The sequence below is a fragment of the Sander vitreus genome, chromosome 8 (genome assembly GCF_031162955.1).
Source record: "Sander vitreus isolate 19-12246 chromosome 8, sanVit1, whole genome shotgun sequence".
NCBI lineage: Eukaryota > Metazoa > Chordata > Actinopteri > Perciformes > Percidae > Sander > Sander vitreus.
Window position 1 is genome coordinate 15,800,049 of NC_135862.1, and position 18,425 is coordinate 15,818,473.

At 40.5% G+C, this 18,425-nt stretch overlaps 3 protein-coding genes and 6 non-coding genes across 10 annotated transcripts; 1 reads left to right on the top strand and 8 right to left on the bottom strand.

Annotated features, from left to right (window-relative positions):
* The first annotated feature begins 658 nt into the window (after nucleotides 1-658).
* On the top strand, nucleotides 659-12,292 carry map2k1 (mitogen-activated protein kinase kinase 1). 2 transcript variants are annotated; one of them, XM_078257063.1, is made up of 11 exons: nucleotides 659-953; nucleotides 8,043-8,253; nucleotides 9,447-9,593; nucleotides 9,815-9,892; nucleotides 10,082-10,133; nucleotides 10,457-10,581; nucleotides 10,979-11,150; nucleotides 11,388-11,452; nucleotides 11,561-11,619; nucleotides 11,705-11,750; nucleotides 11,828-12,292. In XM_078257063.1, the coding sequence occupies exons 1-11, from the start codon at nucleotides 871-873 to the stop codon at nucleotides 11,939-11,941; spliced, it is 1,152 nt and encodes a 383-aa protein (XP_078113189.1). In that variant the 5' UTR covers nucleotides 659-870; the 3' UTR covers nucleotides 11,942-12,292. The 2 variants fall into 2 exon arrangements, with proteins under 2 accessions (XP_078113189.1, XP_078113188.1); XM_078257062.1 differs by having other exon boundaries at nucleotides 660-953; nucleotides 10,943-11,150.
* A 17-nt stretch (nucleotides 12,293-12,309) lies between these two features.
* Nucleotides 12,310-13,701, bottom strand: LOC144521673 (large ribosomal subunit protein uL4-like). Its single transcript, XM_078256227.1, has 5 exons — nucleotides 13,697-13,701; nucleotides 13,443-13,501; nucleotides 13,107-13,263; nucleotides 12,821-12,904; nucleotides 12,310-12,635 (listed from the first exon to the last, which is right to left on the bottom strand). The coding sequence occupies exons 1-5, from the start codon at nucleotides 13,699-13,701 to the stop codon at nucleotides 12,503-12,505; spliced, it is 438 nt and encodes a 145-aa protein (XP_078112353.1). The 3' UTR covers nucleotides 12,310-12,502.
* Nucleotides 12,708-12,775, bottom strand: LOC144522786 (small nucleolar RNA SNORD18). The gene has a single exon (XR_013502441.1). It is a non-coding gene; the product is annotated as a small nucleolar RNA SNORD18 (small nucleolar RNA).
* LOC144522784 (small nucleolar RNA SNORD18) lies at nucleotides 12,986-13,057 on the bottom strand. Its single transcript, XR_013502439.1, has one exon. It is a non-coding gene; the product is annotated as a small nucleolar RNA SNORD18 (small nucleolar RNA).
* Nucleotides 13,702-14,034: 333 nt separating the features above from the next.
* On the bottom strand, nucleotides 14,035-18,186 carry LOC144522182 (large ribosomal subunit protein uL4B-like). The gene is made up of 10 exons (XM_078257065.1): nucleotides 18,079-18,186; nucleotides 17,162-17,333; nucleotides 16,946-17,052; nucleotides 16,581-16,719; nucleotides 16,188-16,312; nucleotides 15,669-15,798; nucleotides 14,841-14,997; nucleotides 14,557-14,640; nucleotides 14,251-14,371; nucleotides 14,035-14,164 (listed from the first exon to the last, which is right to left on the bottom strand). The coding sequence occupies exons 1-10, from the start codon at nucleotides 18,079-18,081 to the stop codon at nucleotides 14,093-14,095; spliced, it is 1,110 nt and encodes a 369-aa protein (XP_078113191.1). The 5' UTR covers nucleotides 18,082-18,186; the 3' UTR covers nucleotides 14,035-14,092.
* LOC144522787 (small nucleolar RNA SNORD18) lies at nucleotides 14,444-14,511 on the bottom strand. The gene has a single exon (XR_013502442.1). It is a non-coding gene; the product is annotated as a small nucleolar RNA SNORD18 (small nucleolar RNA).
* Nucleotides 14,722-14,791, bottom strand: LOC144522785 (small nucleolar RNA SNORD18). Its single transcript, XR_013502440.1, has one exon. It is a non-coding gene; the product is annotated as a small nucleolar RNA SNORD18 (small nucleolar RNA).
* Nucleotides 16,390-16,489, bottom strand: LOC144522788 (small nucleolar RNA SNORD16). The gene has a single exon (XR_013502443.1). It is a non-coding gene; the product is annotated as a small nucleolar RNA SNORD16 (small nucleolar RNA).
* LOC144522789 (small nucleolar RNA SNORD16) lies at nucleotides 16,781-16,879 on the bottom strand. Its single transcript, XR_013502444.1, has one exon. It is a non-coding gene; the product is annotated as a small nucleolar RNA SNORD16 (small nucleolar RNA).
* Nucleotides 18,187-18,425: the final 239 nt, after the last annotated feature.

Genomic DNA, 18,425 nt, shown 5'->3' on the forward strand with positions numbered 1-18,425 from the left:
TGGTGGTTTTGATTAATTTTGTCCACAGAGGTTAGTCTGACAGAATACAGCATGTACCCTAAATTAAAGAGAGAATTTAGATCAAATAGTGTTTTTTCCATTTAGTGATCTGAATAGTTTAGAAAGATTAATACATTTTTACTGGTCAAATTTTGTTCAGAGAGGAGTTGTTAGAGAGGAAAATGTTGGAGGTTTAGAGAATTTTGGGAACAAGACAAAATTGGGAATAGCTCCAAATATTAAAAGTTTCTTAAATTTGGCAGCTCTGAAAACATTTTTTATAGTTTTTTTGAAAATGGTGACTTAAATACTGTCTGTTTGATCATAAATGTATTCCATCCTAATAAGAAATAAATGACATTAAAGCAATCACATGAAGTGGCTTTGAAATAGGTTCACATGAATGTGCCCTGCATTGAATTCATTTACACTATTTGCTTGATAATTAGCACATGACTTGCATGAAAGTAAACTCACATTTACATGCCATAAACCTTTGTACTTTTACGTAAGTACTCTTTTTTTTTACTTGTAAAGGAGTATTCTTCTACACTTTGGAATTGCCATTTCTTCCACCACTGATGGTTATACCCACCTACCACCAGCAGAGGGGGCGCTGTCCCAAACACAGCCATGCTGTCCGGAAGACGAATGTAAATATTTTTTGTGACGTTTCATCTCCCAGATCATTTCTCATTCACATCCACCCATTATGAAGAATATCAGCTCCTCCAGCTCATAACTGCAAAGCTGTGGGTCTTATTCTGTCAGTCTCTGTTCAGTAAACCCACTGTACCTTTTTGAAACCAGAGTTTTTTTTCTTCTGGCTTCCTTATTCCTGTAGCTCGTGATTTGTTTCTTGTGTGTAACATGCAGAAGAGAAGGAAGCCAGAGCCGATCCAACTCAACCCGATCCCCGATGGAAACACTATTAACGGTACCGGAGCCACAGAGTGAGTGTCAATATTGATCTACTAGATGTTCAAGACTCAGAATGAGGAATATTGATAAGGGCTCTGTGATTGATCGTTTATGTTAGATTCATGTCCAATATGCTATAAAGGCTCGTGACAACTACAGGAACATAGGCTAGATAACTGAATAACCCGTTCATTGAGTAATACAAGTTGTTATAGGAATAGTGTGTGTGTGTGTGTGTGTGTGTGTGTGTGTGTGTGTGTGTGTGTGTGTGTGCGTGCGTGCGTGCGTGCGTGTGTGGCACTAGCTTACACTAAATGTTGCAACTGCTAAAATGTTCACAATTCCAATTAACAAGCTATTTTGTTACTTGCTTTCATTTCATGAATTAATCACGTTACAGTGCCTCTTAGCAGAGAAAATCTAAACATTGCCAATAGACCTTTTTTCCAGAAGACATGTTGGCATGCCATAGCAGGAAAAGCACAGCTGTAATTATATGACTGCATTCCATTTAGGTGAGCTAGTTCCAGGGGCCTGATATTGTGGGCTGGCTCACCGGCTTTGCTTATAGGATAAAGATATTTTGATTGTCATTCCAGAACATGTCATGTATGAAAGGGAATGAAAAGAAGAACTCAGTTCCTGATGCAGGTAATGAAAGCAGTTATAAAAAGCACGCACTTGATGGAACTGAGCCATTGTTAGGGAAATCTGTATCGCCTGCGTGTCTGCCATTAAAAAGGTTTATAATGTGCAGCTCTCAGGTCCTGCGGTCATCTCTTCATGGTGTCATGGATGAGCAGGTCCCTCCCATCACTCTAACACAGTGTTTCCCAAACGTTTTCGCATCAAGGACCCCTAAACTGACACAAATTAGACCACAGACCCCCATTTGATAAGATTTTGTCCCAGGGTCCCGCATCTGATACAATTTTTGCTTTTAGATGTTTTATTACAGGAAGTGTATGAAACCCATGACCAAAATAGTCATACATGCTTTCATTGTGTTACTTATGGATGGACTTATAGTGGGGACCACTGCTAACAGCCCACTTTGTATGGACAGTGATTAGTCAGAGATTGGCAGCATGTGGAATAGTATCTGTGTGTTGGAGAAGATTTGAGCAGGCCACTTCCCACCACCGTTCAACAAAACACAGTAATGGAGATATTAAATAGTTGTGACACCATTCTCTAATTTTCAGTTCACAGAGAAAATCCCAGTCAGTCCAGCAGCAACAAGCTGCATCAGTTGAGATGAGAATTATATAACATGTCATCCCTTGTGAAAGGCTAGTTTTCTAATGTGTTGTAGAGGTGGAATTGTTTTGTCATGTATATAATGTCCATTTGTGTCTTTTGCAATGAATTACTTAAAAAGTAATGACTAAAATCAAATGCGTTAAATCTCAATATAATTCTGCAAATTTAAGACAAAGTAAAGCCGCACATTCTGACATTTAAGAAGCAGGATCCATCACAGGGGGGGGGAGTTGTGCCTTGGCGTTGTTTGTTTGATGATGACATAGTCTCACATTGCCAGACCTATCTCCACAGCGCTGCGGGGTAAATGGTGATGACATAATATTTGGCTGGAGCTGAGCTGTAACAGGCAGAGGAGCAGCACGTCGGAATAAAGCAACAATCAGGAACTCTAAATCAGATATTTGGAAGTCTCTGCTGCTGAGAGAATTCACAATGTGTGCGTGTGCGTCCAGGAATACTGCTGAATTGTGCACTGTGACACTGTGCTGACAGAAAGCCATGCAGCCTGGGGTCACTCAGAACTCTTTTCCATAGAAAGACAGTTTTATCTGGGTCCACACGTTCAGCTGCCTGAAGCTCTGAGGAAAAGCAAATCCCATTTCAGGCCAGTGATGGTAGATGACGGATCTGCAGGCACACAGTTGTCCCTTGCACTTTTGCACACATTTTGTTCCTTATCACTGCATAAAACCAAATTCATGCACACCCACATGACAACGGAATGGGAAAAAGATTACAAGTTGAATTTTATTTATCTAATGATGAAACTGTATGTTGTATGTCAGATGTCAAAGGAACCAAATAAGTTTCCCAACCAATCGACATCTGAACTTGTATGTATCATGGAGAAGTAGGTCGATGCATGGACACTTCCAAAAGTGTACATGTCATATATGTCAAATATCTCTATCAGAATTAATAGGAAAAGTAATATTTCCTAATTTTAGCTCTGCAAGGGCCCTAAGGTGTAAGGGTGATTTGTTTGTGAAAAGCTGAAGCTTTGCCAAACATTTGCACACCAGTGAAGGTGAGGACATATTTTAAAGAACCAGGCTTCTTTGCTCCACGTGATATAATATGATGGGTGTGTATGCTTGGGGCTACCATAGTGAAAGATTGGAAGAAGAGGCCTGTATGGGTTCTTACAAGGTCTAGGAGCTTTCTTAGATTGTCGCTGTCCAAAGGTGTTTGTCATAGTCTGTGACAACATAGTGTCACAGAGTTTTTACTAGGTGACCATGTAGCAAACAGTTACACAGCCATGGTTCATCCCCACAGTGGTTTTGTATTTTGGCTGATTGCAGGCTACCTTCTTAGCTGAGGCTACACCTCTGTCATGGAACAACTGGATATACTCTTATCTCATTCATCTAAAATGCTTTTTTGGTGTTATGTTGTGATGTCAACACTTTTACTAACGTTAGAAGAAAAATCCTACAGGCAGTGAGATGTTGCTGTTTGTAATGCTAGATTTGGTTTATCAAAGCAGCAAAGCAACGCAGTATAGAAAATAAGCAAAGCTCGGACCGTGTTTAACTATATATCTTTAAATGCTAGCCTACTGTTACGGCTGAAAATGACAACAGAAATAAACAAGTTTGCCGATTTAACATATCTCCGCAATTCAAATCAATGACAATTTGTCTACCCGGAAGTTATTTTTGCGCGATATCACAAGGATTTCGGTCTATAGGAACCTGAAACGGAAGCAGCCAAATGGAATTCAACCATCATTAATTTTAACTCGGCTCTCTTTCTCTCTCTCTCCGATAGAAAGAGACAGGATGAGTGGGAAAAACTGTTGTAATTGTAGCATAGATGTGGCTGTGTGTGTGTGTGTGTGTGTGTGTGTGTGTGTGTGTGTGTGTGTGTGTCTCTTTCTCTCTCTCTCATTCTCTCTCCGCGTCCGTCGGTCTCTGCCTCCGTGTGCCTGTTCGCGTGTCTCGCTTTGAGAAGTCAAGACTACCAAAATCACCATGAACCTAGAGTGAGAACTCGCCCGCTCAACACGGATAGGAGAGACTAGACCGCCGCCGCGGTACCGACTCATTGAAGAGCCAGCAGATCAGATAAGCAAAGCCCATGACGTGTTGTCGCCATAGCGACTGCAAGCAACGGCGAGACTGTGTTGATAGCGCAACTTTTCAAGCTGAAGCCAAGAAGCGCTCTACCATTAGGCTACATTCAAGTTAAAGTGGTGTGAGAAGTGGTTCAACTTAGAAATTGCAACTAAGGACTCAGCTCTATTAACCTTGCATTACAGTGCTTAGCCTACATGTTTTGGGGATGAATTATGTGCTGGTGTTTCTGGTTGTTACATGCTACAAGGTGTAAAGGGGAATCTCACTCCACAAGGGAGTGAATATGTTTTCAATTCAATTCAATTGTATTTATAGTATCAAATCATAACAAGAGTTCTCTCAAGACACTTTACAGATAGGTCTAGACCACACTCTATAACATACAAGGACCCAACAATTCTAGTAAATCCCCCAAGAGCAAGCATTTAGTGCGACTCAGTTTTGAGTATAGGGTGAAAGAAAAGGACAACATAAGTTTAAGTACTCCTCCACGACTCCTCCAAATCTCAGAGAACACAGATATATTTTGAATGTGCTCATGTTCATTTTGAACATGAGCAGAAATCTTGCTTAAACACATCTGAAATATTACAGTCCATGGGTTTATTAATTCATTAAAATGAATTAATGTATCATTGAGGTGAATAATTGTCATATGCACATTTAAGGAGGTTACTTCCCCAACAAAAGACGCAAAAGAGGAGGGAAGAGTAAATGATGCCTAGGCTACATGTGTGCTGACTCAGATATAATTAGAAAAGTCGATCCAAAGGAGAATAAATAGTTGAAAGCAATACAGAATGCCTAAGAGCCTTATTGCAATATATTTGATTATGTTTTTATATTTGGATTGTAATCTATGTTTCCCTTCACATAAAGATATATCCAGCATAAATTGATTCAGAAAAAGGTAGAAATAGGTGCATAAAAATTCACCTGAATGCAGGAAATGAAGTGTTTAATGTTCAAAATATTCTGGGAGGATCGAGGATCAACGGGATCGTCGACACAAGGAAATGGCATGTTTTTAGAAAGAAAAAAACATTTTATAGTCTGCCTAAAATGGTTAATAAACCAACACTGTTTTTTTTTATTCATGCCGATAACAAACTGCGCTAAAATGCGCCTGAAACAGACTGAATGGATGAATGAGGAAATGAAAGAGTGCTGTGTCAGAGGGAGGAGACTGAGAGAAACTCAAGGTTTATTGAAGAAAACCTGCTCCTGACCAGGTTAGGTTCACAGGCTCAGTTACCATAGTAACTGACTCTGAGGTGAAGTTACCTCTCTTTCTGAAACAGAAAACCCAGTTACCCTCATCTCAGGGTTAACAAACTCAGAGTTTTCACTAAACCTGCTTTCTGAAACGGGGCCGACATCTAGTCTCACAATAGAATGTCAACATTATAGCTGAAACTGAAGAACACCTACCAGACACATACATTAGCACATTATGTTGGGTCATTTTTTGGACCAGCACACAGGAGGATCTGATGCACATACTAGCAGCACAGCTGTTGCATATTGGGTGCAGAATCAGCTTAATGCGATGAGGATATTATTTAAACCAGACAATTCCACTCTGGTGAAAAGGAATCGCCATAATAGCCCGCAAAATGCTTTCTCAGTGTGAAATGGCTGGCAGCTATGGGAGAAGTGTACTGAGTGGCCAACCTAATGCCAGTCAAGCAAGCAAGTAATATTATCAGAGGAGATCTGAGATCAAATAAAAACAACCTGTTCTGGATAGACCTGTAGTCAGAGATATACATGTGGTTGCTAAAGTATTAATTTCACTTCACTTTTAACACTGTTAAGTTTTCTTGCAGAAAAATATATTTTTAAAATACAATCGTGCCTTCCTTGTGATACATCAAACTGACTATTGATATGCATTTTGCATGAGTTGCATGAATTAACTCAGGTTTTATAATGGAAGTCAATATTGCTTGATGGTGTTTTTTGCCTCCAACGGCGCCTTCCAGGCAGCTAACCCTAACCTTAACCCTAAACATAACCATTGCCGTGCTGCCTGGGAGGAGACGTTGGGGGCAAAAAACACCAAAGACCGTCAATATTGGGAAAACTTCATCTCAAAAAGTCATCTGATTTAAAAAGCAAGGATGTTTTAGTGGGAAAACCGCAGATTTACAGCAGTCTTAAAGTGCCCATATTATGATTGTGTTCTTTTGTGTCTCTGGTGCTTCCACACGCATACAAACTTTGAAAAAAATCCATCCATGCTGTTCTGAGTGAGATACGGTTTCTGAATGTGTCTTGCCTTCAGTCTCCGGGTGAGCTGTTCAAAATCGGCACGGCTGGCTAACCACAACCGTTAGCTCGTAGCATTAGCGTTAGCATGCTAATGCTAATGCTAGCATGCTACCTCGTTCTCAATAGCAAAGCACTGCTACAACACACACAAGTTCACCATAATCTACAAAAGAACTACTTACATGTGCGCCCTCATTTAGAAGTCTCCCAGCTAATCCTGCCTTGTAACTGACCGAAGTTGGAGAAACAGCCTTTCTTTTACTGTCTGTGGAGCTAGCTAGCTGACATGATCTACATCTGAGCTACTGTGCATGTGCAATCAAAGATAGTACAGAAGAAGTAGAAGAAAAGAGGATCTGCAGCAGTGAGAGAGAGCTGTGCAGTACAACAAAAATATGGTGTTTTTTGAAAATTAAACCATGTAAACCTATTCTGGTACAACCTTAAAATACAATTATGAACCTGAAAATGAGCATAATATGGGCACTTTAAAGGAAACAGTATGTAGCCCCACAACTGCCGCCTCTTAAGTTGATCTGGTTTAATTTATTTCAATTAATAACTAACAATGGCAAAATAATTTCTATTTTATATTACTGTAAAGTAGGCAAAGTCACAAGGCAAAATAGAGATTTTATATATGTTTGGCTCAACACCACATTTTCTGATAACAGCGATGCCATCTTCTTTCCGGCGCTTTGTGGCAAGCCGTAGAAATATTGCATCTTTTGCATTCAAGTTCTACTAGATGTCCTTGGACGTTGTGTGGATGGAGCACAAAAGGCCAGCATAGTGCTCGCTTCCTCCTGCACCCAGGGGTGCGGGCTGCTGTGTGCAGCTTCTGTAGTCTCTCCCACATACATATTGTGTGTCCTCTTCAGAGTATCTACAGCCTCCTCCACCTCCAGCTCTTGTCGACAAAACGCCCACACTACCCACAACCAACTCAAACTCAGCACCTCGTCTCCATGGATATGCAGGCCTACTGTCAAAAATAATACCACTTAACCCTCTCTTTGCTGTGTGGTGGAGTAGCAGAGAGAAGAGCGTATTGCCCTGCTCTGGCTGCTCTCCACTGAGTCGTGATTAAGTACAAAGATTTAAAAAAAAAAAAAAATGCTTAACTACCACTGAGCTTGAAGAAAAAGAATCTTATTATCATCAGATAAGCATGCAAATATGAAAGATATATAGATTATAGAGATGGAACACCTTACAGTAGCTTGTACACTTTTAGGCATATAAGATGTCCTTACCATTAACCCTTGCATGTTTTTGATTTATTCTTTAGTTAACATTTACTCAACAATATTTACTCATGAATGCTCATTTCATGGGTTGCCTTATGTCTCCTGGTGGGGGAGACAGCCGGTGCTTCTGGGAAAGAACATCTGCAAAAGTTCCATCTAAATGGAATCAAGGCCCTATTTATTTAGGGACAAATAATAAACTCATAATGAGCTAATTTTTCTCTCTGTCTTTCTTCATCGTATATCTAAGAACAAACTTGGAGGCACTGCAGAAGAAACTAGAGGAACTTGAGTTGGATGAGCAGCAGCGGAAACGCCTGGAGGCCTTTCTGACACAGAAGCAGAAGGTGGGAGAGCTGAAGGATGATGACTTTGAGAAGATCTGTGAGCTGGGTGCCGGCAACGGAGGAGTTGTCTTCAAGGTCTCCCACCGACCCTCTGGTCTGATTATGGCGAGGAAGGTAAGCTGCGGCCCTGATGGCTGGTTGTAGGAAGGATTGTAGTGAAGACACTGTGAAAAAAAGCTTTCAGAAAGCCACTCAGCCTAAACTGTATCTAGTAGAGATGTGTACATTGGAATTACATACGTAATATATAATAAACATCTTTAGTATGTCATTAATTTGTTTTTTAGAGGAATCAATTTTTTGAGAGTGTGGAGTCAAATTTGTCTGTAATTTTCCAGTAGTTTGTGAACAACATAAAATATATATATTAATATATAATGTTCTTATAATGTTATAACTTATAATGTTCTCTCCTTCATTACAATAATCACGGGCACTTTAGTTTGTTTTGAGTCAACCCACATACACTGTCCTGCTGCTGTAAACACTCTCTAGAGCACCAAATGTAATGTATTAGTAATCCGCAGGTTATACAAAACATATCACAAGATAACTGAGAAGTAAAACATGACACAACAGGGAATGGAACAAGTATTGTCCACAGCTTAATGTATTAATGCTCAGGCTCTAAGAACAGCACACATCCAGCATGGCTCTTAACAACAAATAGATCTGTAGTCGTCTGCACCACCAATTAATACCTCTGCAGCCACTCAAATATTGCTATTGGCCTCAACAAAAAACTCTGCTGTGCCACTTGACTGTATCAAAAGGTTTTCACAACCTATTTCTTTTCCAGCTAACAAAGAAGCATTAGACCCTCTGTCCTATGTTTCCAGATGTTTCTCAGTGATTACATGTAATGTCGAACATCCCAAATCCCTAAAATAACAACAAATATTTTGCACATTTCACTCTAAAAGAAATATACATTCAAAGGGTCAATATCAGATTTTACAGTAATTACCTAATCTTCCAATACATCTACATTGTATTGCAATTAGAACAGCATGTGAACATGACATGGTACATGAAGACAGCGGTGAACCCCACAATATTCATCTACTAATGATGTTCAAGACTCAGAATGAGGAATATTGATAAGCGCTCTGTGATTGATCGTTTATGTTAGATTCATGTCCAATATGCTATAAAGGCTCGTGACAAGTGCAGGAACATAGGCTAGATAACTGAATAACCCGTTTGTGTGTGTGTGCGCGCGCGTCTAAAAAGAAGATTGAATCTTTGTGTATTTCTGTTCTGTTTGATGAGAACATAAATAAAATATGATGTCTGCTGTATTCCAGCTGATCCACCTGGAGATCAAACCAGCCATTAGGAACCAGATCATTAGGGAGCTGCAGGTGCTACATGAGTGTAACTCCCCCTACATTGTGGGCTTCTACGGAGCTTTCTACAGCGATGGCGAAATCAGCATCTGCATGGAGCATATGGTACTTATCTTTAATAAGTTCTGGCTACCAGTGTGTTTATACAGCATTCACTTTAACTGAGCTAAACGGGTCTGGCATGTGTTTTCTTCCATGTACAACCTCCTTAGTATTGAGAGAAACTCATTTGGTTCAAATGTGTTTGATTTCATAAATGATGTTTTGAATTTCAAAGAGTCCTTTCAGCAGATGCTCCCTATATTTTTCTTCCCTGCTGGCTATAGGACGGTGGCTCCCTGGACCAGTCGCTGAAGAAGGCAGGCAAGATCCCAGAGCAGATCCTTGGCAAAGTCAGCATCGCTGTGGGTAACTCCAACACCTCTCCTACCAGTTTGGTACTCTGGATGTCACACTACAGCTATATTTGTTTTGTTTATGGATATACAACTGTTCATCACTGATGCATACTGTATGTGCTAGCTAGTACATTATGTATTTTGCACTACTAATAATCTGAATCCTGCGCTGATATGCAATATTTGTCTTTCCAGGTCATTAAAGGGCTCTCCTACCTGAGGGAGAAACACAAGATCATGCACAGAGGTCAATCACTATTCCATTTACTAAAAGATGTTATCAATCAAATAAGGTTTTGCCCCCTTTACAAGATCTTCAAATATATCAATGAAGTGCTTTAAATAACTTTAGAGTACTCATCTTCACCTTACAGTAATTTCCTTCTTTTAGATGCATAGAACGTATCTTTCACTCAGTGTTGTACATATAAATGATGAAAGGAAATGTTATAACAAACACACAAGCCTGCACTGAGCCTTTGAAGCAGTTTGCTCTGTGGTGCTTTCTGTTGCCTGTTGAACACTTGCCCAGCGTGTTCTCCTAAATATACTGTATGTCTCTTGTTTTAGATGTCAAGCCTTCTAACATCCTAGTGAATTCCCGTGGCGAGATCAAGCTGTGTGACTTTGGAGTGAGCGGACAGCTCATAGACTCCATGGCCAATTCCTTCGTGGGCACTCGCTCTTACATGTCTGTGAGTTAAATGGGCATACTCCTCCTTTCCCGCTGCTCTCATTCACCTTTACGATTCCTGTTAGAATTGAAGTAAGTCTCAGATTTATGTGTAAGCTAAGTAGAGTCCCCAGTTCAGACTAAATTCCCAATTTCGATGACCCACAAATCAACTGGGACTGGCTTAATACACTCAGGCTTCATGTCAAGTGGGCCAAATATCTTTTCAGCATTAGCTATGTCAAAAGAAGGCCCTGCACTGGAACATGTGACAATAAATATCCTTGGACCATTTAGATTTTGCATGTGTACATCACAAATTTTCTATTTAATATACAAATCACTAATGGTTGTAGTCATATAATTGCATATGTGTCATACAGCCGGAGCGTTTACAGGGCACCCATTACTCTGTTCAGTCGGACATCTGGAGTATGGGTCTGTCTCTGGTTGAGATGGCCATTGGACGCTTTCCTATCCCACCGCCTGATGCTAAGGAACTGGAACAGATTTTTGGCTTCCCAGTGGAAGGAGAGGCAGCCTGCAGTGAGTCCTCCCCAAAGCCACAGCCCCCCGGGCGACCAGGCAGCTGTAAGTCTGGCATGACATGTTTACCCTGTGATTCTGCAGTGGGGTTTTTAATGTTTATTTTTGTATTACTGCAGCTTTGACTGAAAATAATTCAAAAGGTCTGTTCAAATGGTTTACAAAAAAAATAAAATAAATCAAGGACAGCATTGTCATGAAGTGACATATTGAGTGATGTTAGTGCCGAGGAGACAGTGAATTATGACAGAGGCTGCCATCTTTTTTTTTTTTACTCCCTAGCATACGGGTCTGACAGCAGACCACCAATGGCTATATTTGAGCTGCTTGATTACATAGTCAATGAGGTGAGTGTGCCCATTATATAACCACACGAACATACTGGTGTGCATTGTGAATACCTTTTCCAGCAATTTGATCCATTCAGTGCTTACTTGACCTTTATGTATTTTCAGCCTCCGCCAAAGCTGCCTGGGATATTTAGCTCTGAATTTCAAGAGTTTGTGAACAAGTGGTATGTATGAGTAACGTTTGAAAATATGCCACCTAGTGGTGTTAAAATGCACTACACTAAGATCATTTGTGTGTCTCAATTGCAGTTTGGTAAAGAATCCTGCAGAGAGAGCAGACCTCAAACAGTTGATGGTGAGTGTTCATATTTAGCAGTATTCGCCTAAATGCTTCTTCACATCTTAAATGATCTCACACACCTTTTTCTTCAGGTGCATTCTTTTATCAAACAGTCTGAGGCAGAGCAGGTCGACTTTGCTGGCTGGTTGTGCAGTACCATTGGACTCAATAAGCCTGTGACACCGACCCATGGTACAGCAATGTGAGGCCTGTTGTGTCAAACCCCATATCCCAAGCTCCTCCAATGACTGGATTTATATAATGGGTTAAATGTATCTGTTTTTACCGAGTATTAAATGGGTTTGAAAATTCCGCAATCAATCGTATATTTAGTGTACAAACCTACATGCCATGTGAAATTAATTGTATTGAACAAGTCTTGGGCTACATTGTAGGCCTGCCTGAAAAGCCATCTTTTTCTAATCAAATTTAATCATGACAAATGCTGCTTAACCTGTGTGCTTGATATTCCTCTTTGCCTTGTGTCCTTACAGCACCAACAAATAAAGTCTTTGTTAGCTTGCGTGAAATAAATAGTCTTGTGAATTAATTTTGAATGATGGGTCTGACTCTATTTGAAACAAATGATTTATTTATTTCTAAACTCTCGTCTGCAAGTATAGAGTTTTATGCCTTGGGTTTGGCAGGTGCTCCCTTCTTTCCAGGCTTCTTCTTGGGCTTCAGCATCTGATCTATGGAGAGAACAAAAAAGATTTCAAAGTCCCAAACAATTAAAGTCTACAAGTTTTTCTTCCAACTTGGATTGTTTAGGTTCTTACCACAGGGTCATGCTTGAGGATGGCAAGACGTCTTGCAGTCTTGGCGTAAGGGTTCAGTTTAAGCATTATCCTCAAGTTCTTCAGAGGATTCTTCTTCAGTACTCTGCGGTTGATGGTCTTGCTGTAATGACAATATAACCCAGTCTTAATCACATGAATTTCTGTTAAATTACAAATCAGTAATAACTTTGAGTCACTCAGGACTTCCATATAATCAGGGTTCAGAAACACGGACCTGAAGTGGGAACATCATCATAGTAGACGAGCTAAAATACATTTCAAGAACTTGAAATGAGCAGTGCTTACGTAGGTGTACGAAGTGCTTTCTGGATCTCCTCACTCTTCAGAATCCTGCTCAGGTCTGTGTTGGTCATCTTGTGCATGGGCAGGCTGGAATGAATAAGGCATTACAAATTTAATCCCCAGTGTTGGAAATATGAAAATGGTAAACTGACTAGTCTTTAAATGCTCAAACTCAGAACTTCTTTTAATATCACAAAGTTTCAAAAACACGGACCATGAAGTGGAAGCTCATCACTGATGTGATCAACAGTTTTAACTTGCGCTACAGTGCGATTCCTCAATTACTCACTTGTAGCCGATCTTCAGAGAAGCAGGTTTACGCCAGGTGCCGTACAGCTCGTCCAGCTTGCGGAAAGCACTCTCAGTCCAGATGCAGAAGCGTCCGACGTGACCACCAGGGGCAAGCCTCAGGAGGTTCAGTTTGTTCACGTTCTGCAGAGTGATGCCTTCATAATACAACAATAATTTAACACTCAAAAGTTATCCTAAAAGGATAGCAGTGTCCATGTCATTTAAGTTTGTAATACCCACTGCATATGAACTATACATGGTTTGGTAATAAGAATGTTAGGATATCCAGTTACCCAACACAGTAATGAATTATACATTTAAACAAATGACACACCTGGGATATTTCTGAAGGCTTTGGTGACACCGGCGTCTTGGTTGTAGATGAATGGTCCTCTGCATTAGCTCCGTCTGTGATGCCTGATCTTACCAGCATGCACACATTTTTTCATTGTACAAACCTTTCCTTTAGCTACATTTTAACAGTCTCAGGCAGAGAATGTTGACTTGCTGGCTGGTTGTGCAGTACCATTGGACTCAAGCCTGTGAAACCCACCCATGGTACAGCATGCGAGGCCTGTTGTGTCGAACCCCATATCCCAAGCTCCTCCGATGACTGGATTTGTATTATGGGTAAAATGTATGTTTAGACAGAGTACTAAATGGGTTTCAAAGTTCTGCAATCACTCATGTACAAACCTACATGCCATGTGAAATGAACTGTATTGAACAAGTCTTGGGCTACATTGTAGGCCTGTCTGAAAAGCCATCTTTTTCTAATCAAATTATTTAATCATGACAAATGCTGCTTAACCTGTGTGCTTGATATTCCTCTTTGCCTTGTGTCCTTACAGCACCAACACAAGTCTTCGTTAGCTTATGTGAAATAAATAGTCTTGTGAATCAATTTTGAATGACGGGTCTGACTCTTATATTTGAAACAAATGATTTATTTATTTCTAAACTCTTGTCTGCAAGTATAGAGTTTTATGCCTTGGGTTTGGCAGGTGCTCCCTTCTTTCCAGGCTTCTTCTTGGGCTTCAGCATCTTGGCCTTGATCTATGGAGAGAACAAAATAGACTCAAAGTCACAATCAATTAAAGTCTACAAGTTTTTCTTCCAACTTGGATTGTTTAGGTTCTTACCGCAGGGTCATGCTTGAGGATGGCAAGACGTCTTGCAGTCTTGGCGTAAGGGTTCAGTTTAAGCATTATCCTCAAGTTCTTCAGAGGATTCTTCTTCAGTACTCTGCGGTTGATGGTCTTGCTGTAATGACAATATAACCCAGTCTTAATCACGTGAATTTCTGTTACATTACAAGTCAGTAATAACTATGCGTCGCTCAGGACTTCCATATAATCAGGGTTCAGAAACACGGACCTGAAGTGGGAACATCATCATAGTAGACGAGCTAAAATACATTTCAAGAACTTGAAATGAGCAGTGCTTACGTAGGTGTACGAAGTGCTTTCTGGATCTCCTCACTCTTCAGAATCCTGCTCAGGTCTGTGTTGGTCATCTTGTGCATGGGCAGGCTGGAATGAATAAGGCATTACAAATTTAATCCCCAGTGTTGGAAATATGAAAATGGTAAACTGACTAGTCTTTAAATGCTCAAACTCAGAACTTCTTTTAATATCACAGTTTCAAAAACACGGACCATGAAGTGGAAGCTCATCACTGATGTGATCAACAGTTTTAACTTGCGCTACAGTGCGATTCCTCAATTACTCACTTGTAGCCGATCTTCAGAGAAGCAGGTTTACGCCAGGTGCCGTACAGCTCGTCCAGCTTGCGGAAAGCACTCTCAGTCCAGATGCAGAAGCGTCCGACGTGACCACCAGGGGCAAGCCTCAGGAGGTTCAGTTTGTTCACGTTCTGCAGAGTGATGCCTTCATAATACAACAATAATTTAACACTCATTGAATTCTTGTTGCTTGCTTTTTTTTTTACTGATAAATGATAACCACTGATGCCACAAGATTACAAAACTAAAGGACCGCACAATGTTACTGCCATTAAAGTTTGTAATGCCCCCTGCATGTGATATACACTACCGGTCAAAAGTTTCACATCACTTAGAAATTTCTATTCCACTCCATTATAGACAGAGTACCATCTGATACCAGCCTTTTTTTAATCAGGGCAGCAGTTTTCAGATTACATTATGTGCTTACATAATTGCAAAAGGGTTCTCCATTGTTTTCTCAGTTAGCCTTTTAAAATTATCAGATTAGTAAACAGAATGTGCCTTTGGAACATTGGATGAATGGTTGCTGATAATGGGCAATGTAGATATTGCATTAAAGATCAGCCACTTCTGTCTACAACAGTCAAGAACCTTTTGCAATTATGTAAGCACATAATGTAATCTGAAAACTGCTGCCCTGATTAAAAAAATGCAACTGATCTCAGCTGGTATTCTGTCTGTAATGGAAATTTCTAAGTAACCCAAACTTTTGACCGGTAGTATAGATTAGGTATTAAATAAAGACTATTAGATAATGTTCTTTAGTCCATTTACATAACTCAATGAATTACACATTAAAAAAAGATGACACACCTGGGATATTTCTGAAGGCTTTGGTGACACCGGCGTCTTGGTTGTAGATGATGCATGGTCCTCTGCGTTGGATCCGTCTGCGATTCCTCATCTTACCCTTGCCAGCACGCATACGCTGAGAGGAGTAGACCTGAGAATAAAACAAGTTTATTAGTCCAATAAACCATTAAAAGAAATAAACGTAGTAATGCCCAATATACTGAACCGAAGCAGTTATCACAGGCAGCGGAACGTTATCATTTAATCCTACTGTATTTAACAAGTTCAGTCTGGGGTCTTACTGCTACATTGCTATACATATGAATCACTTTACAGATGCTAGGCATCATTGTGCGTTACTCAGCGTGTGCTGCAGCCGTGTTAGTTTTTCCATCTGTACTTTTATACTTGTAAATTGAGGGACCATGTATAAAAAGAGCATGATTTCTCAGCACTTTAACATGATCGTTCCATTTCAAATCATGTGTTCCCAAAGTGCAGAGTCAACCCAATAGAGAAAATGTGAAAAGTTTAGATTACCTTCTTGATGTCATTCCAGGCTTTAAGCTTCTTTAGCAGGAGCACTGCCTCCTTGGTCTTCTTGTAGCCCTCAACTTTGTCTTCAACTACCAGTGGGACCTCAGGGATTTCCTCAATTCGGTGTCCTAACAAGATATTCACGTCACCAAAAGATATCCACACAAACGTCTTCTGACTGTCAGACTACAGTGCTGCCGGAGCTTGCTCAGAATTTAACAATCATCAATACCTTGTGACAGCTTAGAGACAGCAGGCAACTGTCACTGATCACAGGCTCAGACGCAAATTACACCATCATGGCAAGACAAATGTTCTTTAAATTTTTGAACATTCCATTATTTTTTTTTAAAGGTTACTCATTTTGGTCCCCGCAAATATTCTTTTAGAGCTTACCTTTTGACATCACAAGCGCAGGAATGGCAGAGGCAGCCACGGCAGAGCAGATGGCATAGCGCTTCTGGGTTGTGTTGATCCTGCGGTGCCAGCGACGCCAGGTTTTGGTGGGGGCAAACATGCGACCTCCACGACACATCTAGACCAAAGTCAAGGTTTGACAACAACCAAAGCAACATTTGAATGAATTACCCAATACCTGCTCAGACTCAATGTTCGTCAGCCATCTGTGCCAGCATATGACAGCAGGCATTCTGTCACTGGTCACAGAGTCAGTCGCAAATTACACCATCACTGCAAGTCTTTTGTTAGAAACATGGGAGAGGAAAAAAAACGTAAAGCTTCAATTTTGGTCACAAGGATACATTTCCAAAGGCACCCTGGCCAGAGCGGTGAGTACCACCACCTCTCACACGAGGGATACGGGCTACAGCTCTTCCTGTACCCCAGGACTCTGCACTGGTCTGGTGGCCTGAAATAAACAACCAATGTTTGAGAATGCATGAGCTCAGTCGCCAACTTTAAATTTTTAAACTATGATGGCACATCTTTGTCAACATGCCAGTTCAAGACAGACTTACCTGCCAGTTCACTGACTGCATATGGCTGGCGACTGTTCTTGCGCATGTTGGTGTGCACAAAATTCACCACATCAGGGCGAATTGGAGCTTTGAACACAGCAGGCATGACGACATTCTTGCCTGAAGATTCTCCTTTCTCGGAATAAACCGAGATCAGGGGTCGGGCGCAGGCCTAGGAACAAAAACACGTACAGGTAAAGAGTTAATATATATAGTTGAATTTGATAAAGTAATGCATACTGTATATGAGGCAGTGGCTTTTTAACGTATATTTAAAATAACGTGTCCTTAGAACAAGCCATCGCATTTCCTAGCATGTGACTTAAATGTAAAGGTTACTCTAAAACCAGTGTGATGCAACTCGGTGTAACTGGTAATGTTATGTCAAATCAAATGCACCTCGCACTTAAGAGCAGCGGGGACTGCACATTAACATTGCGTATTAGACCAACTGACCGAGGAAATCTGCGGTTGTTGGCCCTAGCTTGACAGTTAGCTCCAGTATGCTAACTGGATTTAGCAAACTAACGTTAGTCTTAACGTACATTGTTCAAGCATAATTGACGGTGTTCACGCTGTTAAGAGCATAAATGCACTCAAAAGCACCGAATAGTATCTACAACAGGAAAAACATAGATGTAATTGAATTAAGCGATGTCTGGTAGCTGCTTGATACAGATCTACCTCTGAGGCGACAACCACACGTGTAACGTTAGCTAGCTAAAGAAGCTGTTCGTCCAAAATGGCTCCTCGTGTTAGCTTCGCTAGCCGGGAGCATTCCAACTCACTGCTCTTTAGAATCTGAATTTAAGCTTTTCACCGACAAAGAACACAGACTTATTTGATAAGTACACACAGCGAGATATACCCTACATATTATATAGGGTGATAATAACGATCTGAGTGTAACTTCTCACCATTTTCGGTAATTATTTTTCGGCTCGCCGGGAACCACACTCCTTACGGTATGGCGGCCACAGTAAAAAAGGAAGTTAGTACGTCACCCTAAATGCTTTATGCCTCCGCCTCGACGAATATCACTTCCGCCGACAGAGTTTTTTTTCCTCAGTTTCTTCTGCAAATTGTTTTGCTTACCGCAAGAAAACACACATGGTAAAATGTGTATGAATGCAACAAACAATTGCATTAGCATGTTTAATTATATTCTCATGGCTAAATAAAAAAAACCTTAAAGTTAGTTGCTTCAGCTGGGACTATTTCTTTACGCCATGTTGGCGCATGATAAACGCAAAGGCCGAACTAT